Source organism: Anneissia japonica, unplaced genomic scaffold (assembly GCF_011630105.1).
Source record: "Anneissia japonica isolate Jap-2015-1 unplaced genomic scaffold, ASM1163010v1 scaffold287834_len5846547_cov211, whole genome shotgun sequence".
Taxonomy (NCBI): Eukaryota; Metazoa; Echinodermata; class Crinoidea; order Comatulida; family Comatulidae; genus Anneissia; species Anneissia japonica.
This window is the reverse complement of record NW_022704992.1, coordinates 1,400,879-1,418,136: the sequence shown is the minus strand read 5'-3', so window position 1 is coordinate 1,418,136 and position 17,258 is coordinate 1,400,879. Positions and strand designations below refer to the sequence as shown.

At 35.1% G+C, this 17,258-nt stretch overlaps 1 protein-coding gene across 5 annotated transcripts in view; it reads left to right on the top strand.

Moving 5' to 3' along the window:
- Window positions 1–16,721, top strand: part of LOC117104958 (solute carrier family 28 member 3-like) — a 17,863-nt gene extending 1,142 nt beyond the window's left edge. For 2 of the 5 annotated variants that reach the window (XM_033245924.1, XM_033245922.1), the window contains exons 2-12: window positions 8,739–8,802; window positions 10,539–10,757; window positions 11,045–11,328; window positions 12,002–12,143; window positions 12,632–12,823; window positions 13,440–13,601; window positions 13,778–14,034; window positions 14,452–14,620; window positions 15,006–15,164; window positions 16,140–16,320; window positions 16,593–16,721. In XM_033245924.1, coding sequence (XP_033101815.1) covers window positions 8,791–8,802; window positions 10,539–10,757; window positions 11,045–11,328; window positions 12,002–12,143; window positions 12,632–12,823; window positions 13,440–13,601; window positions 13,778–14,034; window positions 14,452–14,620; window positions 15,006–15,164; window positions 16,140–16,320; window positions 16,593–16,663 — 1,848 coding nt within the window. In that variant the 5' untranslated portion in view covers window positions 8,739–8,790 and the 3' untranslated portion in view covers window positions 16,664–16,721. Of the gene's footprint in view, window positions 1–1,091; window positions 1,182–8,738; window positions 8,803–10,261; window positions 10,411–10,538; window positions 10,758–11,044; window positions 11,329–12,001; window positions 12,144–12,631; window positions 12,824–13,439; window positions 13,602–13,777; window positions 14,035–14,451; window positions 14,621–15,005; window positions 15,165–16,127; window positions 16,321–16,592 lie in introns of those variants that run through there. The other 3 variants (XM_033245921.1, XM_033245923.1, XM_033245926.1) reach the window with 3 other exon arrangements.
- The last annotated feature ends 537 nt before the right edge of the window (window positions 16,722–17,258 follow it).

Below are 17,258 nucleotides of genomic sequence, written 5' to 3'. Positions count from 1 at the left end.
GGTCTTTATACCAACACCGCTATTATACTCCTGTGAAAGTGTCTAAACACACTACAGTAATGTGTTTAGAGCAATGACTTTGAGAGATACTGTACACGAAATGTTGGAAAGCCGATGCTAATGTGATTGAGATGGCTACCAAGCAAGTGAAATGGGGATTTGTTTTTTATCTGAATGTCAAATATTATTCCAACAAAGAGTAATAATAATAATAATAATAATAATAATAATAATAATAATAATAATAATAATAATAATAATAATAGTAATAATAATAATTCTTGATATTCCTCATTTTATTCAGATGAAATAATGAAATAGGTACTTGGCAACTGTTTAACGATGATTTTGAAATACTTTCAATAAGATAATTCAGAAATAATTGGAGGTCTTCGTTTTATAGACACCCATAGGGTGTCTAAAAAATGTCGTAATTTTGATTGTGTATTTATTATCAAAATAAAAGAAAAAAAAATAGGGGTCTTCGTCTTTGGGTCTTCGGCCTTCGTTTTATAGACACCCCTCCTTAGGTGGAAAATTCTTAGGCCTAACATTGATGACATGCGTACATGAGTAGACCTTATTTTCAAGAAAAGTTAGTACTGTAACTATAGGCCTATCGATATAACAACCATCAGCAGCATACGTGTTATTCACTTTGTTTCGTTCGATTATTACGTCTTTTGTTTGTATTGTTTCAACATGGAAGTAAAAATAACTGTCCACAGTATTGACTATTGTCAAATCGTTGAATATTATTTTTTTTATTTCAAACAGTCGTCCAACAGGAACGCTTTGTTCCCACTTACAGGCGAAAATAGCAAAAATAAAAAATAAAATCGAAAGTAGTATAGGTAAGCATCGTTGGCATCGTTAAAACTATTGTCAGTTACTTTCGATTAAATCGCCATTTCTGGGCCGTAATCTCATTATTTATCGTTATCCTAATTAGGCCTATTACTATCATGTGACGTACCGGTATGTCAAGGTGCTTACAACCCCGTAATCTTTTTTAAGTCAATTTTTCCGCACTATCATGTGATTGTTCGTATTCGTCATGAACACCTTCGGTAATCAGTGTAGTCGCTTCAAATCATTCGCACTCATTCAAAGTATAGTTATCAAATAATCGAGTATCTAGTAGTGAACAACTTTGGCAAGGCGCAGTTCATCTCCGATTGGTAAGAAGACAATACATTATTTTTCTTTAATTCCTACGTAGGCTATTCTCTAATCTTAACATTCTACGATGTTCCTTTGTAATTGGATTTTAGTTTTTTCTTTCATTAAGTTTAGACATTTTTAAGTATAGTTTATTCTCCATGATTGTATTTTTTTACACAAAAAAAACAACATCTGATTTGTATATATTATCTACTTGCACCAACTAAAAAATGTCAATGTAATTTTAAACGATTAATCGAACACAGGCCTGCCTATAATATTTCAAACATAGTTTTCTATGCGTCTATATACTTACGATTATTAATAGGCGTAGGCCTCAATTTTCAACGAATTTTTCTTACCCTTTTTGCCACTGAGTGAAGTATCCTTGAAAGAGTGTCAAGTAAGTTTTCTTATTCGAACCACAAAGAGCCTATTCACAAGTTAATTTGCATTACTACAAAAGAGAGAGAATAACATCTATTCTCCTCGAGTGAACTCATCATTTTCCTTGGTTCAAGTTGAAAGTTTGACCCTTAAAGTATCGGGTTGAGTACCTTTTTTCATTGATAATAGAATGCGTGTTTGTGTCTCCGAATAATAATTAGGCCTACCCTTTTTTTTTTTTTTTTTTTTAATAAAAAGGAGAATGTGTGTTTAACAGCAAGGGACTAGACTGATACCGACACTTGCACACCAATAATTGTCAGGTTAAATTCAATAATGTTCTTTCATAATTGTTTCACGTTACGTCGTTAGTACGGTATGTATTTAGGCCCTACCGTATGCAATGCCACTCTTTCTGACGTGTCTACTTCACCAACTAAAAAATGTCAATATAATTTTAAACGAATTATCGAGTACAGGTCTACCTATAATATTTTAGACATAGTTTTCTGTATGCGTCGAAATAGACTTACGATTATTATAGGCTTAGAATTTCAAAGAATTTTTCTTAACATTTTTGAAGTGAAGTATCCTTGAACGAGTGATATAATAGATGTAAGTTTTTTTTTCGAACCACAAAGAGCCTATTCACAGGTTAGTTGCATCAGGGAGATGTTGGGACCTCTGGCTCACTGAGTCAATCTATGACTCAGTGAGCCAGAATTCCCAACATCTCTAATCTATTAGAGGCAATTGCTTCTTCAGAAGTCCCAGGGCTTTTGTGTCTAATAAATAAATGAAATGAAATATAAACATCTCCCTGGTTGCATCATAGTGAAAATTTGTTCACGTCGATTAAATTCAACTAACACACACTCATCATGTTCTTTGTATAGTTGAGGGTTTGACCCTGAAAGTATCTGGTTGAATTGAACTTTTGATTATACTGCTTTAATTTCTATCAGGCTATTATTTGTGAAGGTGTTTAAAGTTCAATTCCATTGTAGCTAATAACCACGATTATTCTTTGATAATGGAATGCGTGTTGGTGTCTTCGAATAATAATTAGGCCTACTTTTTTTTTTTATAAAGAAGAGAAGATCTGTCAAACCTAGACCGCTATTACTTGCACACTAATACCGTTGATATTCCACCCGTACCGATACTCTTATCAGGTTAAATTTATTGTTTCATGATTGTTTCACGTTAGTATGTCTTTAGGCTCTTTTTTTCTGCCTGTTAAATTGTATTTTCGTCTTGGTTTGTTTGTGAACATTAATATTCGTAGATGTCACATGAATTTTCTTTCTTGCTTTTCCTAAGACCTGTATTCTGTTACCGTTGACTACATGCTTTGATTGAATACTTTTTAGGTCCACATTGTTTGAACAGGGTCACGTATACGGGAGAAATGGAGGGGACTTGGGGTGCGAAGAGGTAGTGGGAGATGTGGGTGTGTGGGGTGATACGTGAAGGGAGTTCTAGCTCGCAAAATAAGGTCATAGTGATTTTTAATTATTTTGGCGTGATTTTTTTTAGTTTCGAGCGTTTTAAATGCACTCTTCCGCCCTCCCCCTCCACCACACCCGTACATACGCCACTAGAGCTTCCGGCTCCCCAATGGTGGGTGAATAGCAAAGATCTTATAAACACAAGATAGCGTTCTCCGCGATTTACGTGTGCAAATTCTGTAATAAGGCATGAATGGCGCCCTCTTGCTAAATTGGAAACTTTTGACCCTTGACCACCCTGACCATACCGTACACCGCGCGACTTTACCTTTAGGGTATCAATCCTGTGAACAGCTGAACAGGAACAATCTCAGATCCATGGCAACCGATAGGACGCCCTCTTCCAAAACTGATTACTTTTTCTCATAGAGATATATAATAAGAATACTAGAGCGCTAACCGCAATGTATTCGATGTTCGAAATACGCAGAACTGTGTGTGTGTACCATCCGAGATGACTGCCATAAATTTAGCCAATCAAATTTCGCTAAGCACCGTCATTTGCAATTGCGCCCTCAATTTACTCAGAAAGTTCAGTACAGCTAGTTACTCGTATGTTTGAAACTCGAGCGTTGCGGTGTTTGGGTGTAATGTATACGATTTTAATTTTCATTCCTTGGTACTTATTTTAGAATAGATTGTCCACTTGCCTCGTTTTGGCTACAATAGTTTAATAATTTGTTATTACCATTACTCATTATCATTAATGAAATAATAGTCAGTCAGATGGCTTTTGATGGTAATATTATGTATACTAAGCCTGAAGGTGGCGCTTTACTACGACGGCCATCTTGGATGGTACCATAGAGATATAATAAGAATACTAGAGCGCTAACAGCAATGTATTCGATGTTCGAAATACGCAGAGCTGTGTGTGTGTACCATCCAAGATGGCTGCCATAGATTCAGCCAATCAAATTTCCCCCTGAGCATTATCATTTTCAATTGCGCCCTCAATTTACACAGAAAGTTCAGTACAGCTAGCTACCCGTATTTTGAAACTCGAGCGTTGCGGTGTATGGGTGTAATGTACATTTTAATTCTTTTTAATATTTGAATAAGATGCTCTACTTGGCCTCTTTTTGGATACGACAGTTTAATAATTTGTCATTATCAATACTAATTATCATTAATGAAATAATATTCAGTCAGAGGGCTTATTTATGGTAATAATATGTATACTAAGCCTGAAGGTGGCGCTTTCCTACGGCAGCCATCTTGGATGGTACACATGCACAACTCTGCATTGCTCCGCCATCTTGTCAGCACTCTGAGTTGTTTAATAGCTCTATGGATGGTACGCATACATAACTCTGCATTACTGCGCCATCTTGTCAGCACTCTAGTTGTTTAATAGCTCTATGCTTTTTCTCTTTGGCATAAAGCGCATGAATGGCGCCCTCTTGCTAAATTGGAAACTTTTGAACCTTGACCCACGCTTCTATTTGTTACGCGTAAATCGCGGAGAACGCTATCTTGTGTTTATAAGATCTTTGGTGAATAGACATCAGTCGTTGTAGAAATTTTGCCGACTAGAGATTAGACAAAAATATTAGGGATTGGCAATTAAAATAACGTATTGGATAAGCAAATTCACATTTCTGGTCCGAAAACCTCAAGGCCTGTCTGACGGGGTGGGGGGGGGTGGTGGTGGTGGTGTGAGGATTCCCCTCTTCCCGGCTCCCTTGGCGCCACCACTGGTGCTACGGCATTTTATGTATTTAGGTATCTAATGTGGAAGGAAGACGTTCTTATCACCCTTTTTATTTAGGATCTTTCCAATTTTTTCCGCGCGCTATCTATCTCCCGCGTAGTCGTGTGAATGTTGACAGAGGAAAGATCGAAGCAAGATAACAAAAAAAATAATATGCAACAAAATATAATTCTGTATGATCATTTTACAATTGAATTTGAGTTGTAAATTTAGCATTTGGTCGATGGGCCGCCACTGAGTGATGTTAACTAAAAGTAGGTAACATCAGTTCCTTTTGACATTTAAACTATAAAATGAATCTAAATTATTATTAATATTAGTGGGATGAAGTTTGGGATTTCCCTTGTTTTTTAAGCTTATCTCTCCCACGTAGTCGTTTGAGTTATTCTGGTACAGAGGAAAGACATACGCAGGATAACAATCATAGAAGGAAAACTCGGTATGGTTGTCGTTTCTTTAAAGTCAAGTCAATACCTTTACTCAGACACAAACAATATAGTATTCAATCATTTTACAGTCGAATTTGGGTTATAAATTTAGACTGTGGTCGATGAGCCGCCACTGAGTGGCCGACTATATGTTTAGGTCATGGAACGTCGGTAGAGCAGTCATGTCGTGTGGGTTTTGTAGGCCTATGTTTACTCGCATTAGAAGAAGTCAAATTATATTCACTAGACTTTACGCAGTTCTGTTGTCCTTTACTGTATTCCATTAAACAAAAGTTAAGTCTATTTTCAATCTCTCTTCTTGATCTAATAATTTTCTATAAAATTCTCTTCTGTTCTAATTCTTCTCTATTTTAATCATTCTTCTAATCTCCTTCTAATCAATCCTCTAATTTCATTTTCTGTGTGGGACCAAATGGAGGAGCTATGTCAATTCCAATAAATAGTAAATGATGTATTAGCTCATCAACTACCTATTTGAGACTTATCAACTACCTGGTTGAATAACCTTAAGTTTCTTCCTGTAGTTGACATGGTAGGGCTGTAAAGTACTATTTGGTACCAATGTGGTTTCCCGGTGGAATTTATAAATAATAATAATAATGATAATGATAATACTAAATGTAATAATAATAATAATAATGATAATAATGATAATAATGATAATGATGATAATAATAATGATAATAATAATAAATATAATAATAATATATATATCAATAATAATAAATATAATAATAATAATAATAATAAATATAATAATAATAATAATAAATATAATGTTACTAAAATCTACCTTAAGGGGAACTTAGACAATGGAGAAATTAGACAACAATTTAAAAAAACGAAGTTCAGGGGAAAATAACACAAAAAGATATCCCATTAAGTCCGATTTAGTGCTATTCTTATAATTAATTAATAAATAATAATAATAATAATAATAATAATAATAATAATAATAATAGTAATAATAGTAATAATAGTAATAATAGTAATAATAATAATAATAATAATAATAAATAATAACAATAACAATAACAATAACAATAATAATAATAATAAATAATAATAATAATAATTATTATTATTATTATAAATAATAATAATAAATTGGAGAATGTGTATAGCATATATTCGAAAACTGTCCTCTTAATATGGGTGTTCCCTGAATAGGGGTGCCCCTATTCAGGGGACACTAACAAAAACGAAAAAAATCGTCCCCTTAATAGGGGTTTTGACATGTTTTGGTACAATGACACATGCAGTAGGCCTATACCGATGTTCACCTTGGCAGAAAATTCTGGTTTGATGTTAAGTTTCTCAAAAGTTGAATGATTTTTATTTTTATTTTGGGACTGCTGTTTTAGTTGTTACAATAAAACAAATTAAGTGTCCCATTAATAGGAGTTTGATAAGTATTGATTTGACCATTCGGCACACACAAATAGTCTCCCCGTCCCCTGAATAGAGGTGTTCCCTTAATGGGGGATTGGTCGTAGTGTTAAAAAATATTTCCCTTCGTTTCACGGAAAACCGTCCCCTTAGTAGGGGTATCCCAAAGGAGGGGTTCTACTGTATAATAAGAATTATTGATTAAGGAGATAAGTTTTAAAAAGGGTCTTGAATTCATCCGTATCAGAAGTTGCTCGAGGAGCGAAAAAAAAAAGAAAAGTGTATGTACTGTTGTTTATAAACCAAAATTGCATAAAAAACCGAAAACGTATGTCTAAATATTATGTTACTACAAGCAGGTAACTTTATTCCCTTTGACATTTGAATTTTAACATGAATGTATATTAATAACGTTGAGGGGTAAAGATTGGGATTTTCCCTTGTTTTTCCGCCAACTGTCTCGCGTAGTCTGAATGTTGGCAAGGAAAGAAAGATAGAATAAATATCATACAACAAAATATAACTCGGTATGGTTGAACTCGGATGGTTGTCGTTAATTCTTTAAAATCATTCTTTTCAATGTGGATTATGAATGTTTTAAAAAGTGTTCATGTATTTAATGAAAAAAAGACAATGCCTTTTAATAAACGTAGCTAATGTTATTAGGCCTATAATATAGACAAGTAATTGTTTCAATAAAGGATAATGTTATTTCTTTTACTTTAGGCCAAATTATACCCTAGAAACAGGGGCAGATTCAATGGAAAGGGCAGCCGGCCTAGGCCCTCTAGTATTTAATAAAAAATCAAAAAGTCTGAGAGTGTCCTTTCCAACCACGTAGAAGTGTCATTATGACAGAGGTGGCCTGAACACCCCCATCTGTAAAAGTTCCTCCCTTGGCCCCTGTTATTTCGAGTTCGTGGATTCGCCACTAAAGTGCACATGGTAGCAATGTTCATTTGATCAATCAATGGTCACTCCAGTCTTATTTTTTTTGCCATTGTTAGCCTTTTTGTATTTGTAATATTTTTTAATGCGGTAATTGAGTACACACGTATATTCGCCCTTGATTGGAGGTTTGCATTAAAGTACTGTTTTATGACGTCACCTGACAGTGTATACCGTAAACTTCATTTTTACCATGTACACCGATGTGTTTTATGGAATTGAATCAGTTATCATTGCTGAATCGAATTAATACTGTTACCTTGATGTTGTCCTTAAACTTGATCGTGGCCACCGATTGATTGTCGTTAAGTGAGTTGTCACACTGTATTAATCGTTTGCGGTTAAAGAGCTTTGTTTATATCCTGGGACGTGCCATTCTGGAAATCTCCCCCTCTCCAAATCGAATCCCACTGTATGTCTATTACTTAGAAAAAAGGAAGCGATGCTTTGTGTTCATCAGGGTCAATACAGAATCCTGTATTTGTTATTAATTTTTAAAAAATGAATAACGATGAATGCTTTTCTGTTTACTGGATACGTTTTTCTAAAATTGTAATTAATTTAACTGATATGAATATAATATTCATTTTGAGATATTTAAAAATGGATATGTATCCATAAAGACACCTTGTGTCTATCAGAAATAACATTGCATTTTAATTAATGTTTGCAAATGATTTTATTACATTAATTTAATTTGAAAAATTTGTTGTTACCTTTATTTAAAATTTGTAACGAAATTTCTCCCCTCTGTTGTAAGAGCCCTATGGGGTGGTCAGCCAAATTAATGGAACAGTGCCAATTGAGTTTTGATTGGCCCGTATGTGGTAGGTAATCGAAGGGATATGTCCAATCACCCCACTACGAGGAGAGGGAAGTTCAGTTGGTTCCTAGACATCCCTGAAACTAGTGCTTACACCGAGTCGAAAATTGTCCATCTCAACCCATATGAAGTATTGATGACTGGAAGAAGACTTAAATAAACACTGAATCTCATTTGCACCGCGTGATATATATTTGTGTCCGAGTTACTTAATCCGGTCTATGTATTAATTGAAGTCGGTGTTGTACAGCTGCCGCCGGACCCCGACGCTTCTCACAGGCCTGATTGTCCTGGCAGATGTAGGATAGGTGAAACGTTACATTATTCATCATTATTATCATTCTACGTTTTAGGTTTGAACATAGACTAAAGTGAGTGAAGGCCCCATCAGAAGTTTCGTACAAAATGTCAGGCAACGTAAGTGACTCATTTAAACAATGCATATTGGGTTTTTTTTATAATTATTATTATATGCTTTGACCATTTTCTATGTGCTATGTGTAATATTTATCACATTTATGTCGAATTTATTCCATTACCATCATCATGATAATTATCATGAATCAATTATTAATATTAGGTCTATTAGGGCCTATTAATATAAATGACGTTTGGGCCTACCTGACGTGTTATCGTACTGTACGTTTCAGATTCAGGTGGGAATCGAACCCACGACCTCTGGATAACTAACCCGGTGTCTTAACCACTAGACTTAGTGACTAGTGTTGAATCCGATCCCCAAGTAGTAGCGTGTAGGCCTACTGCAATGCTATTCCGAATATCATCATCATCATCGCCAGACATCATCATCATTATTATTATCACTATCACCATCATTATGATCATCATCTTAATATTCACCACACATCATTATTGTCGTCCTGGTCATCGTCAATATTATCATAAGTTTTTATTTTTATTGTTAGGGTAATCATTTCGTTACAGCTAATTCTTTGTTGTTTTGTTTGTTGTTGTAAGGTAACTTTAAAGACTTTGCTACATTATTGACGTGTTTCTCACCACTTACTTTTTAGTCCTATATGGAATAAATCGAGAAATTATTTCGATTACGTCATTAAAGCTAATTGCGTAATGTAATGACTACACCTGATGAAGCCAACATAGACTGCTGATGAAGTTTTGTCTATTAAATAATTTAAGTTAGTCTATTAAGTGCTACCAGTGTTTTTATTCTACCAGAATAACACGGCTCCATCTACGATTATAGTAACTAAATCAATAACATTTAAATAATTTAATTGATAATTGATTGCTAACACATAAGGGCCTTATTGTGAAATTTAAAAAAAAAAAAATTTTTAAATAATTATTTAAATTTATTACCAATTAATAAGGGACTATGTTTGTTATTTGGCGAGGAAAAATATTTTCTTTTCATTTACAGTAAAAGCTAATAAATTAAGGACCTTTCCGAAGTGTCAATCACACAAATGACCAATCAGACCATCGCTAATAATATACGTTTGTCCAACCACAGACCCTATATAAACAAACAACCGTTTAAGTTATCTTGTTTTGGGACCTTAGCAACTTTAGGCGGGGCTTAGTGAAAAGTTCCATCAAAACCAATTTAAATAGCGAATAGGCTTCCTCCTGTGTATTGAATATTCTATATACTGAATATACTCAGATACTGGCTAAATACAAACAATATAATATTTGTGATAAATCTACAGCTGGACTTACGCTTCATTATTTCCACTATTGTTACTGTAATATCATAATTCAAATGGTCTAATGTAATAAAATAGCAGAATACCTAATATTTTACGAGGAGCAATATTTATACCACGTTGTTATCAGTGTCTCTTGTAAACCTTTTATTTTTGAAATCACTACCTGCAAAATCATAAAGGTCAACAGCGTATTGTGAATGGGAATGGGAATTAAAAAGGCGATGAGCTGCAGTGAGTAAAAACCATGTCGTATGACTCGACGAAGATTTCACGGCCTTACAAGAAGTACGGTAGTTTGACGGAATCAGGGCCTGCTTCCAGCAGCATAGTAAGTTCAGGCTGACCATAAAGTTCCATACTTGAAAATGTGGTTTGATTTTTCAAGGTGACTAATAAGTGTCAGTAATTCAGTCAGGTAAACGACACTTACGTGAAAATGTGTATTTGTATTAACAGGGAAACATTGAACTGACCAAGTACAATCCAAATGTAAATGGTTCACACGTCAATGAAGGGTTTATTGAAGGTGAACCTCAGACCAAGCCACCAGTTAATCCCTCACCTACTATCTCCGCTGCGTATGCACCTCCTCAGCACAATGTTGATGACGTAGTTATCGAAACTATACCAAAAGCAACCGAGAACCCGGACCCGCCGTCACGGGGATTTTGGACGGTAAGATATATATTCTTCCTGTGTACTAATATAGGCCTAGTTGTTCTTTTTGCTGCCACTGTCACTGTCAGGCCCGGGGTCAGCAGTGAACATCGGGAACGGGAAGTTTCCCTGTACCGTACTACATGCCTATCTGATTATGCACCGACCCTAAATATAAGCTCGTTTATTGAGTAATTCCTCCCATCTTTAATCCTTAATTATATATATATATACTGTCTCTTATACACATCTAGATGTGTATAAGAGACAGCCNNTACTGTAAAATATTTTCAATTTCTTATTAGTCAGTCGACGAGGCGAAGGTTGTCGTGGGCAATTTTTACACAGAAAACAGGAAGCCAACACTCTGGACAATCGCCGCAATATGTGTGGTTGCTTATATTGCATACTTCGTAAAAGCACTGTCATACGACTACGACGAAGCGGAGATTCTTATTGTTTTCACGTGTATTGCAGTGGTCATTGTGATCTATGTAGTAGTTCGAGATAACTTCGGGACAAAGATTGAAGAACGTGTACTTAAACCCGCTTCTGAGAAGATTGATGATAATTGGGGTCATATCAAATGGTAAATTGTGCAATTCTATTATTTTGACTTTGAACTATATGCAAATTCTAAAACAGTACCAGTGGCAACACCAGCGGGGGATCAGAGAAAGTTAACCCCTCCTGCCTGACAGGCATGCTCCGTCATCCGACGCTACGTTCGTCAGACTACCGTATTAATTTGCTATTGCAATTATTGTCAGTCTCTGATATTGTAGTGAATAAACACAGTTGTGTGTCTTGCTAAACCATAAAACCCATCTGCCAGGGATTTTATTCCAATACATTGACCGAGGGTCTAGACGGGTTTAATAGTTCCGGCTCCCTTTTGAACTAGTGGAACCCTCCTCGCCATATTTCTGAAGCCACCACTGGTGCATACTCAAACTATTTGGAAGTGTGGACCTCTTAAATCAAACTTAACAACTGACCAATCACAACACTCAAAGCTATAAATACGCACATGTCCCACAAACACACATCGTTGACATAATATGTTCATGCTGTCGTTTTGTGAGATATTGGAAACAATATCCAAAGGGGTAGGCTAACGGGTCGGAAAAGGCTAGCTCACGATTTTACCTGTATATGTTTCAGCACTATTGTGACCCTAGATTCTGTTATTTAGGATAATACATTGTTTGTAATTATTCTAAGCCGTTGTATCAACTTACATATCATTTACATTATTTTAGGCCTCTGTATATTTTGATCGTGGTTGCACTCATTATTGTGTTGGTGCTGTTGACAATAGACTCACCGGAAAACCTTATTTCTCTCGCTGGACTGGCTATCTTCGTACTTTTTACCTACGTATTTTCCAAGCATCCTGGTGAAGTAAGAATATTTTAAATTCTTTTAGTACAATTTAAATGGCCTACGTATTATAATATAAAATATCTGTATTTCCAGAACTGCAAACCCCCTAACCACATAAAAAAGCACCGAACCAATTATTACAACAGTAAATTTAATCAATAAAGTAAAATGTTAAAACGATTGAATGATAAAGTTCAGTTTTCTGAACATGACGAAAGTTCATGGAAGTTTATTTATGTTGGTCACTATAACACTCGTTTGACTTAACTTATAAAGCGGTGAGAACTTTTTAATGTCAAAATCAAAGAATCCAATTCTCTTCCTGAACAATAATCCACATCATCTCTCCAGTATTCAAAGAGGAAGTAAACACCCACCAAGAACAAGTGAAATAGCAGCATTCTGCGCACTCACAGTCCTTTGCGCTTGGCTTCAAAATAAATCTATAAAAGAAAGGGTCTAAGTCGGACAGTTGTTTATTGATTGCACTATTTTGAACTTTCCAGGTAAAATGGCGTCCTGTGTTATGGGGTCTGATGCTTCAGTTTCTGCTCGGGCTGTTTGTACTTCGCACTAATATAGGCTTCGAGATTTTTGAATGGCTTGGAGACAAGGCTACTTTATTCCTTGAGTTCACAGATGCTGGCTCTAAATTCCTTTTCGGTGAACTGTACACAAACCATTTCTTTGCTTTTAAGGTAGGATTAAAAAAAATCGAAATTGTTGTATACAAATAATGAATGAGTAATTTATAGCAGAATATTAAAAGCACCTTACCATGACAACAATATCTTTTGTGGTTTATTTATTCACAATCAACAGTGTGTGGGCTGCAGTGGAAATAAACTAAAGTACACTAGTACTTTAGAAGGGGCTCGAAAAGAGGTTTGATTTTAGTCGTAATAATTATATGATAAAACATATAGATTGAATCACTACCCTGGAATTGGAGGGCCAGTAGACTGCCACAAAACCAAGTTTTTTGAGAAGATATTTATAAATTTCTTAATGTGTACGAATTAATACTTAGAGAACATTTTGGTAGTTAATTCACGATATAACGCTGTTGATACCGTAATTGTATTGGATATAATCAACGACCCATGGTTTTGGTTCGAATCCTGATGGGAACAATATATAGCTTTTATTATCTATCTACGGGACTGCAATTCATATACTATTTGTGCACTCTATCGTCTTCCTTTTCCGTTAAGCTGCCGTCTTCATCTTTTGAAGATTCTACAGCTGTCTGGTGGTGATTTGGCAGGACTGTCGACAGTTATTATTCTTACTTTGATCTTTTCCTTTATTTAGGTTCTTCCAGTGGTCATCTTTTTCAGTAGCGTCATCTCCATTTTGTACTATATTGGACTCATGCAGTTATTCATTGAGAAAATCGCATGGCTTATGCAATTTACGATGAAAACCTCAGCAGGGGAATCATTGAATGCAGCCGGAAACATATTCATTGGACAGGTACACTGTCAATTCAAATATGATGCCATTTTAATTTGAAAATGTTAACCTTCCGCATTCCTCAATAAAAACTTACAATTTTCTAATTTATTGAAACGCATTGATTATATTACAGTGTCTTTGAACACCATAACGAGAAAATGTTACTGAGTATTGTAAATGCTTGCTTTCCCCAGACCGAGGCTCCACTGATGGTACGCCCATTCCTGAAGAACATGACGCTGTCAGAGATCCATGCCATCATGACTGGGGGGTTCGCAACCATTGCTGGCAGCGTCCTCGGAGCCTACATCTCATTTGGAGTGGACGCATCACATCTCATCAGTGCGTCTGTGATGTCGGCACCAGCTGCCTTAGCTATGTCCAAATTATTCTGGCCTGAAACTGAAGAATCTAAAATGGTCACTGTAGAACAGGTTAAGCTACCAAAGGGGTAAGTAGACCCAGTAGAGTTTAAAAATTTTTAAAGTGTCTGTAGTAAAATCTAGAAAACACCTAAAACATTTAATTGAAACATTGAATTGCTCAATACCAGCCAATAACTGCCCTTCCAATTGCCGAGTCTGTGACCCTGGATTAATTATCCATAAATACTGTAGCTATAAAGGGTGCTGTGTGTTTGAAGCAGCACCATCATCGTTTGTACGATTAAGTAACTACAAAGCAATTTCGAAAAAAATGAATGTTATTTTCTTTTATTTTAGTTTAACACAAACTATAAACACCAATCATTATGTTTAGTTTACATTCTGTTGACAATGAAATCATACAGATGCAGTCATATTACATATATTTAGCTGTGGAGAAACACTAGGTATTCTTAATTGTTTATTTGTTTATATTGTTTCAGCGAAGAACGAAATGTCGTGGAGGCTGCTTCAGTCGGTGCTTCAGCTGCAGTTTCTCTTGTTGCAAACATCGCGGCAAATCTGATAGCGTTCTTAGCAATCTTAGCCTTCTTCAACGCCATGCTCACTTGGCTTGGCGGTCTTGTGGGAATTGAAGATCTCACATTTGAAGTATATTTTTATGATTGTTTTCTTTTGTTCATTTTCTTTTCATTTCATTTATTTATTCGACCATAAACAATAAAAAGCAAAATAATATTGAGAAACAACAAAACGATGGTCAGGGACAGCTAAAACAAATAAATTACTCTAACTCAAAAGAGTCAGCTGCCCCTTAAACATGAAGTAACATGAATATTGCACACAATAGAAAAGGTAATACAAATATATAAAAAGGCCTAAACAACAAACAGAATTAATTATTAATCTATATTGCAAATTAACAACGTTTCTTTAACTACAACAAAAATGTTGTTGTAGTCTTAAATTAACAACGTTAGCGAAAAAGAAACTTTGAGTTGTGATAACTCATCCTAAAACATTTATATCTTTCCAGTTGATCTGTTCATACGTATTTATGCCGGTGGCGTTCATAATGGGAGTGGAATGGGAAGATTGTCGCGAGGTTGCAGAATTGATTGGACTCAAGACTTTCCTGAATGAATTCGTAGCATATATCAGACTGGGAGAATTCATAGACAACGGTCAAATATCAGTAAGTTTTGCTTAACTTTCATTTTTAATATTGCATTGAGCATTGTTTCAACCTCAACCATTCACAAAACGCGTTGATTATTAACTGTAGGCCTATATTATCGGATTCTCCTTAACTGTATGTTATATGTTCCAAATGTGTTTGACTTGCGGTAATAATCGGAAAAAGCGCATAAAAGCCTTGTTGTATGAAACGCTGTAAACATGATTATTATAATTATTTAGTAATTTAGTGCAGTATTATTCTTGCGTAACATGACACCAGCTTTTGCAGCAAACAAGTAGAGCCTGGTTTTCTGTCTACACTGTCGTAAAGTTTTTTTCAGTGCAATCGTTGTACTTCCTGTATGGAAGCCAAGCTTAAGTTTGGTTTCCAGAAAATCGCTACACTTATCGCCGACAGATAGGTGACGCAGATTGGTCCGTCAAATATCGGAGCACTCCCAGTTTTGAGGACAGCTACATAGTGTAATGATTTCATTAAAATCACTGTGGTGACAGTGTAGCGATTTTATGGATGTTCGGCTTTAAGTGTTAAATGTTCGTTCCATTATTGCATATGTATAGCAAATACGACCTTATTGATCATATACAGATATACTGTTACTTTAGTATGTATCTCTTATTTAAGTTATTTATTTGCTTTAAAATTGAAAACTAGAATAAAAACAAGGAAAAACGATACCAGTAACTACATTTTTGTGCCTTTACTGTTAATTTGCTGTTAATTTAATTTAGGATTTTCGTAGTAAATCTGTAATTCAGCAAAAACTCAAGTGGGTACGGTACTTATTGATCTTTTTAAATGAGAATGAGATTCATTGTTTTACTTGGGCTTTTGCAGATGTAACTTCAATGCCCATCTGTTGATGTTACTGTAGTGCAACTGTGTAACAACAGATCAGGTGAAATAGTTAAGTTGCTTTGTTACGTGAGCGTTATATCTGATTTTTTTTGTATTTTGGCTTTTATATAGAAAAGATCAGAGGTCATCGCTACGTATGCGCTTTGTGGTTTCGCAAACATTGGCTCAATTGGGATCCAACTTGGTGGACTGACACCAATGGCACCATCTCGAAAAGCTGACTTTGCCACAGTTTCAATTCGCGCCCTCATCGCCGGAACAGTGGCTTGCTTTATGACGGCTTGTATTGCAGGTAAGAAGTTTAGCCACCACTTTAGAGTTCAATTATTCAATGACGAGTTAAAGTATATGAATATTCCCAGACCTCTTTTTTCCTTAAGAATTACCACTTTATATCATAGCTCACAGGATTGCAATATCAAAGCAGTGTGATTTGAGTGTAGTCGAGTCTTCTTCCCGCGAATGGGGTTGTACATTGGTGAAGATACTTGCATTTTCGCAACCATGACCCCATATACCTTCTTGATATAACAGAACACTCATTGAACTTACCTTTACTTACAGGAATACTATACGAGGAAATTGACGTTACGACGCTAATGATGAACGCAACGACAATTGCCCCAGTTACCTAACGCAATTGCTACTTTGAATCATAACGTAGATTGGAATGAATGGAATTCAAATGAACATTAAAATATAAACTGGTAACGGGAAATATAGTAGAACATGAAATACATCGATTAGGCTTGTAGTTTCAAATTCACAACGGTTTGTGGACTTGGATCCACCTACTTTGAGGCGCCCATACACAATTATGCAGTAGTTTCACTACAGGCCTATATTAGGTAGTGAAACTGATTTCGCGTGCCAATTATTAATATAGAAAAATGACTCCATAACATTGTGAATTGCGTAGAGGCCATTCATGCATGATGCGATAATACTGGTCATTATTATTAATAATAATAATTATTATTAATTGATATTGTTGTTGTTATTACTGTTGGTTTTTAGTTGTTATTGATATTGCTAATATTATATCATTAATTTGTCATCATTATTATTTATTACCATTATTACAAGAAGAAAATGTACAAATTATCGTAATTGTTAATCCATAAAGTTAACTAAGAACATAGTTTTAAAAATGTACATTCTCTATTTTAAGTAGTTAGTATTTATTGATTGATGTTTTTATATAATAAACATGAAGAATAATTAATATCA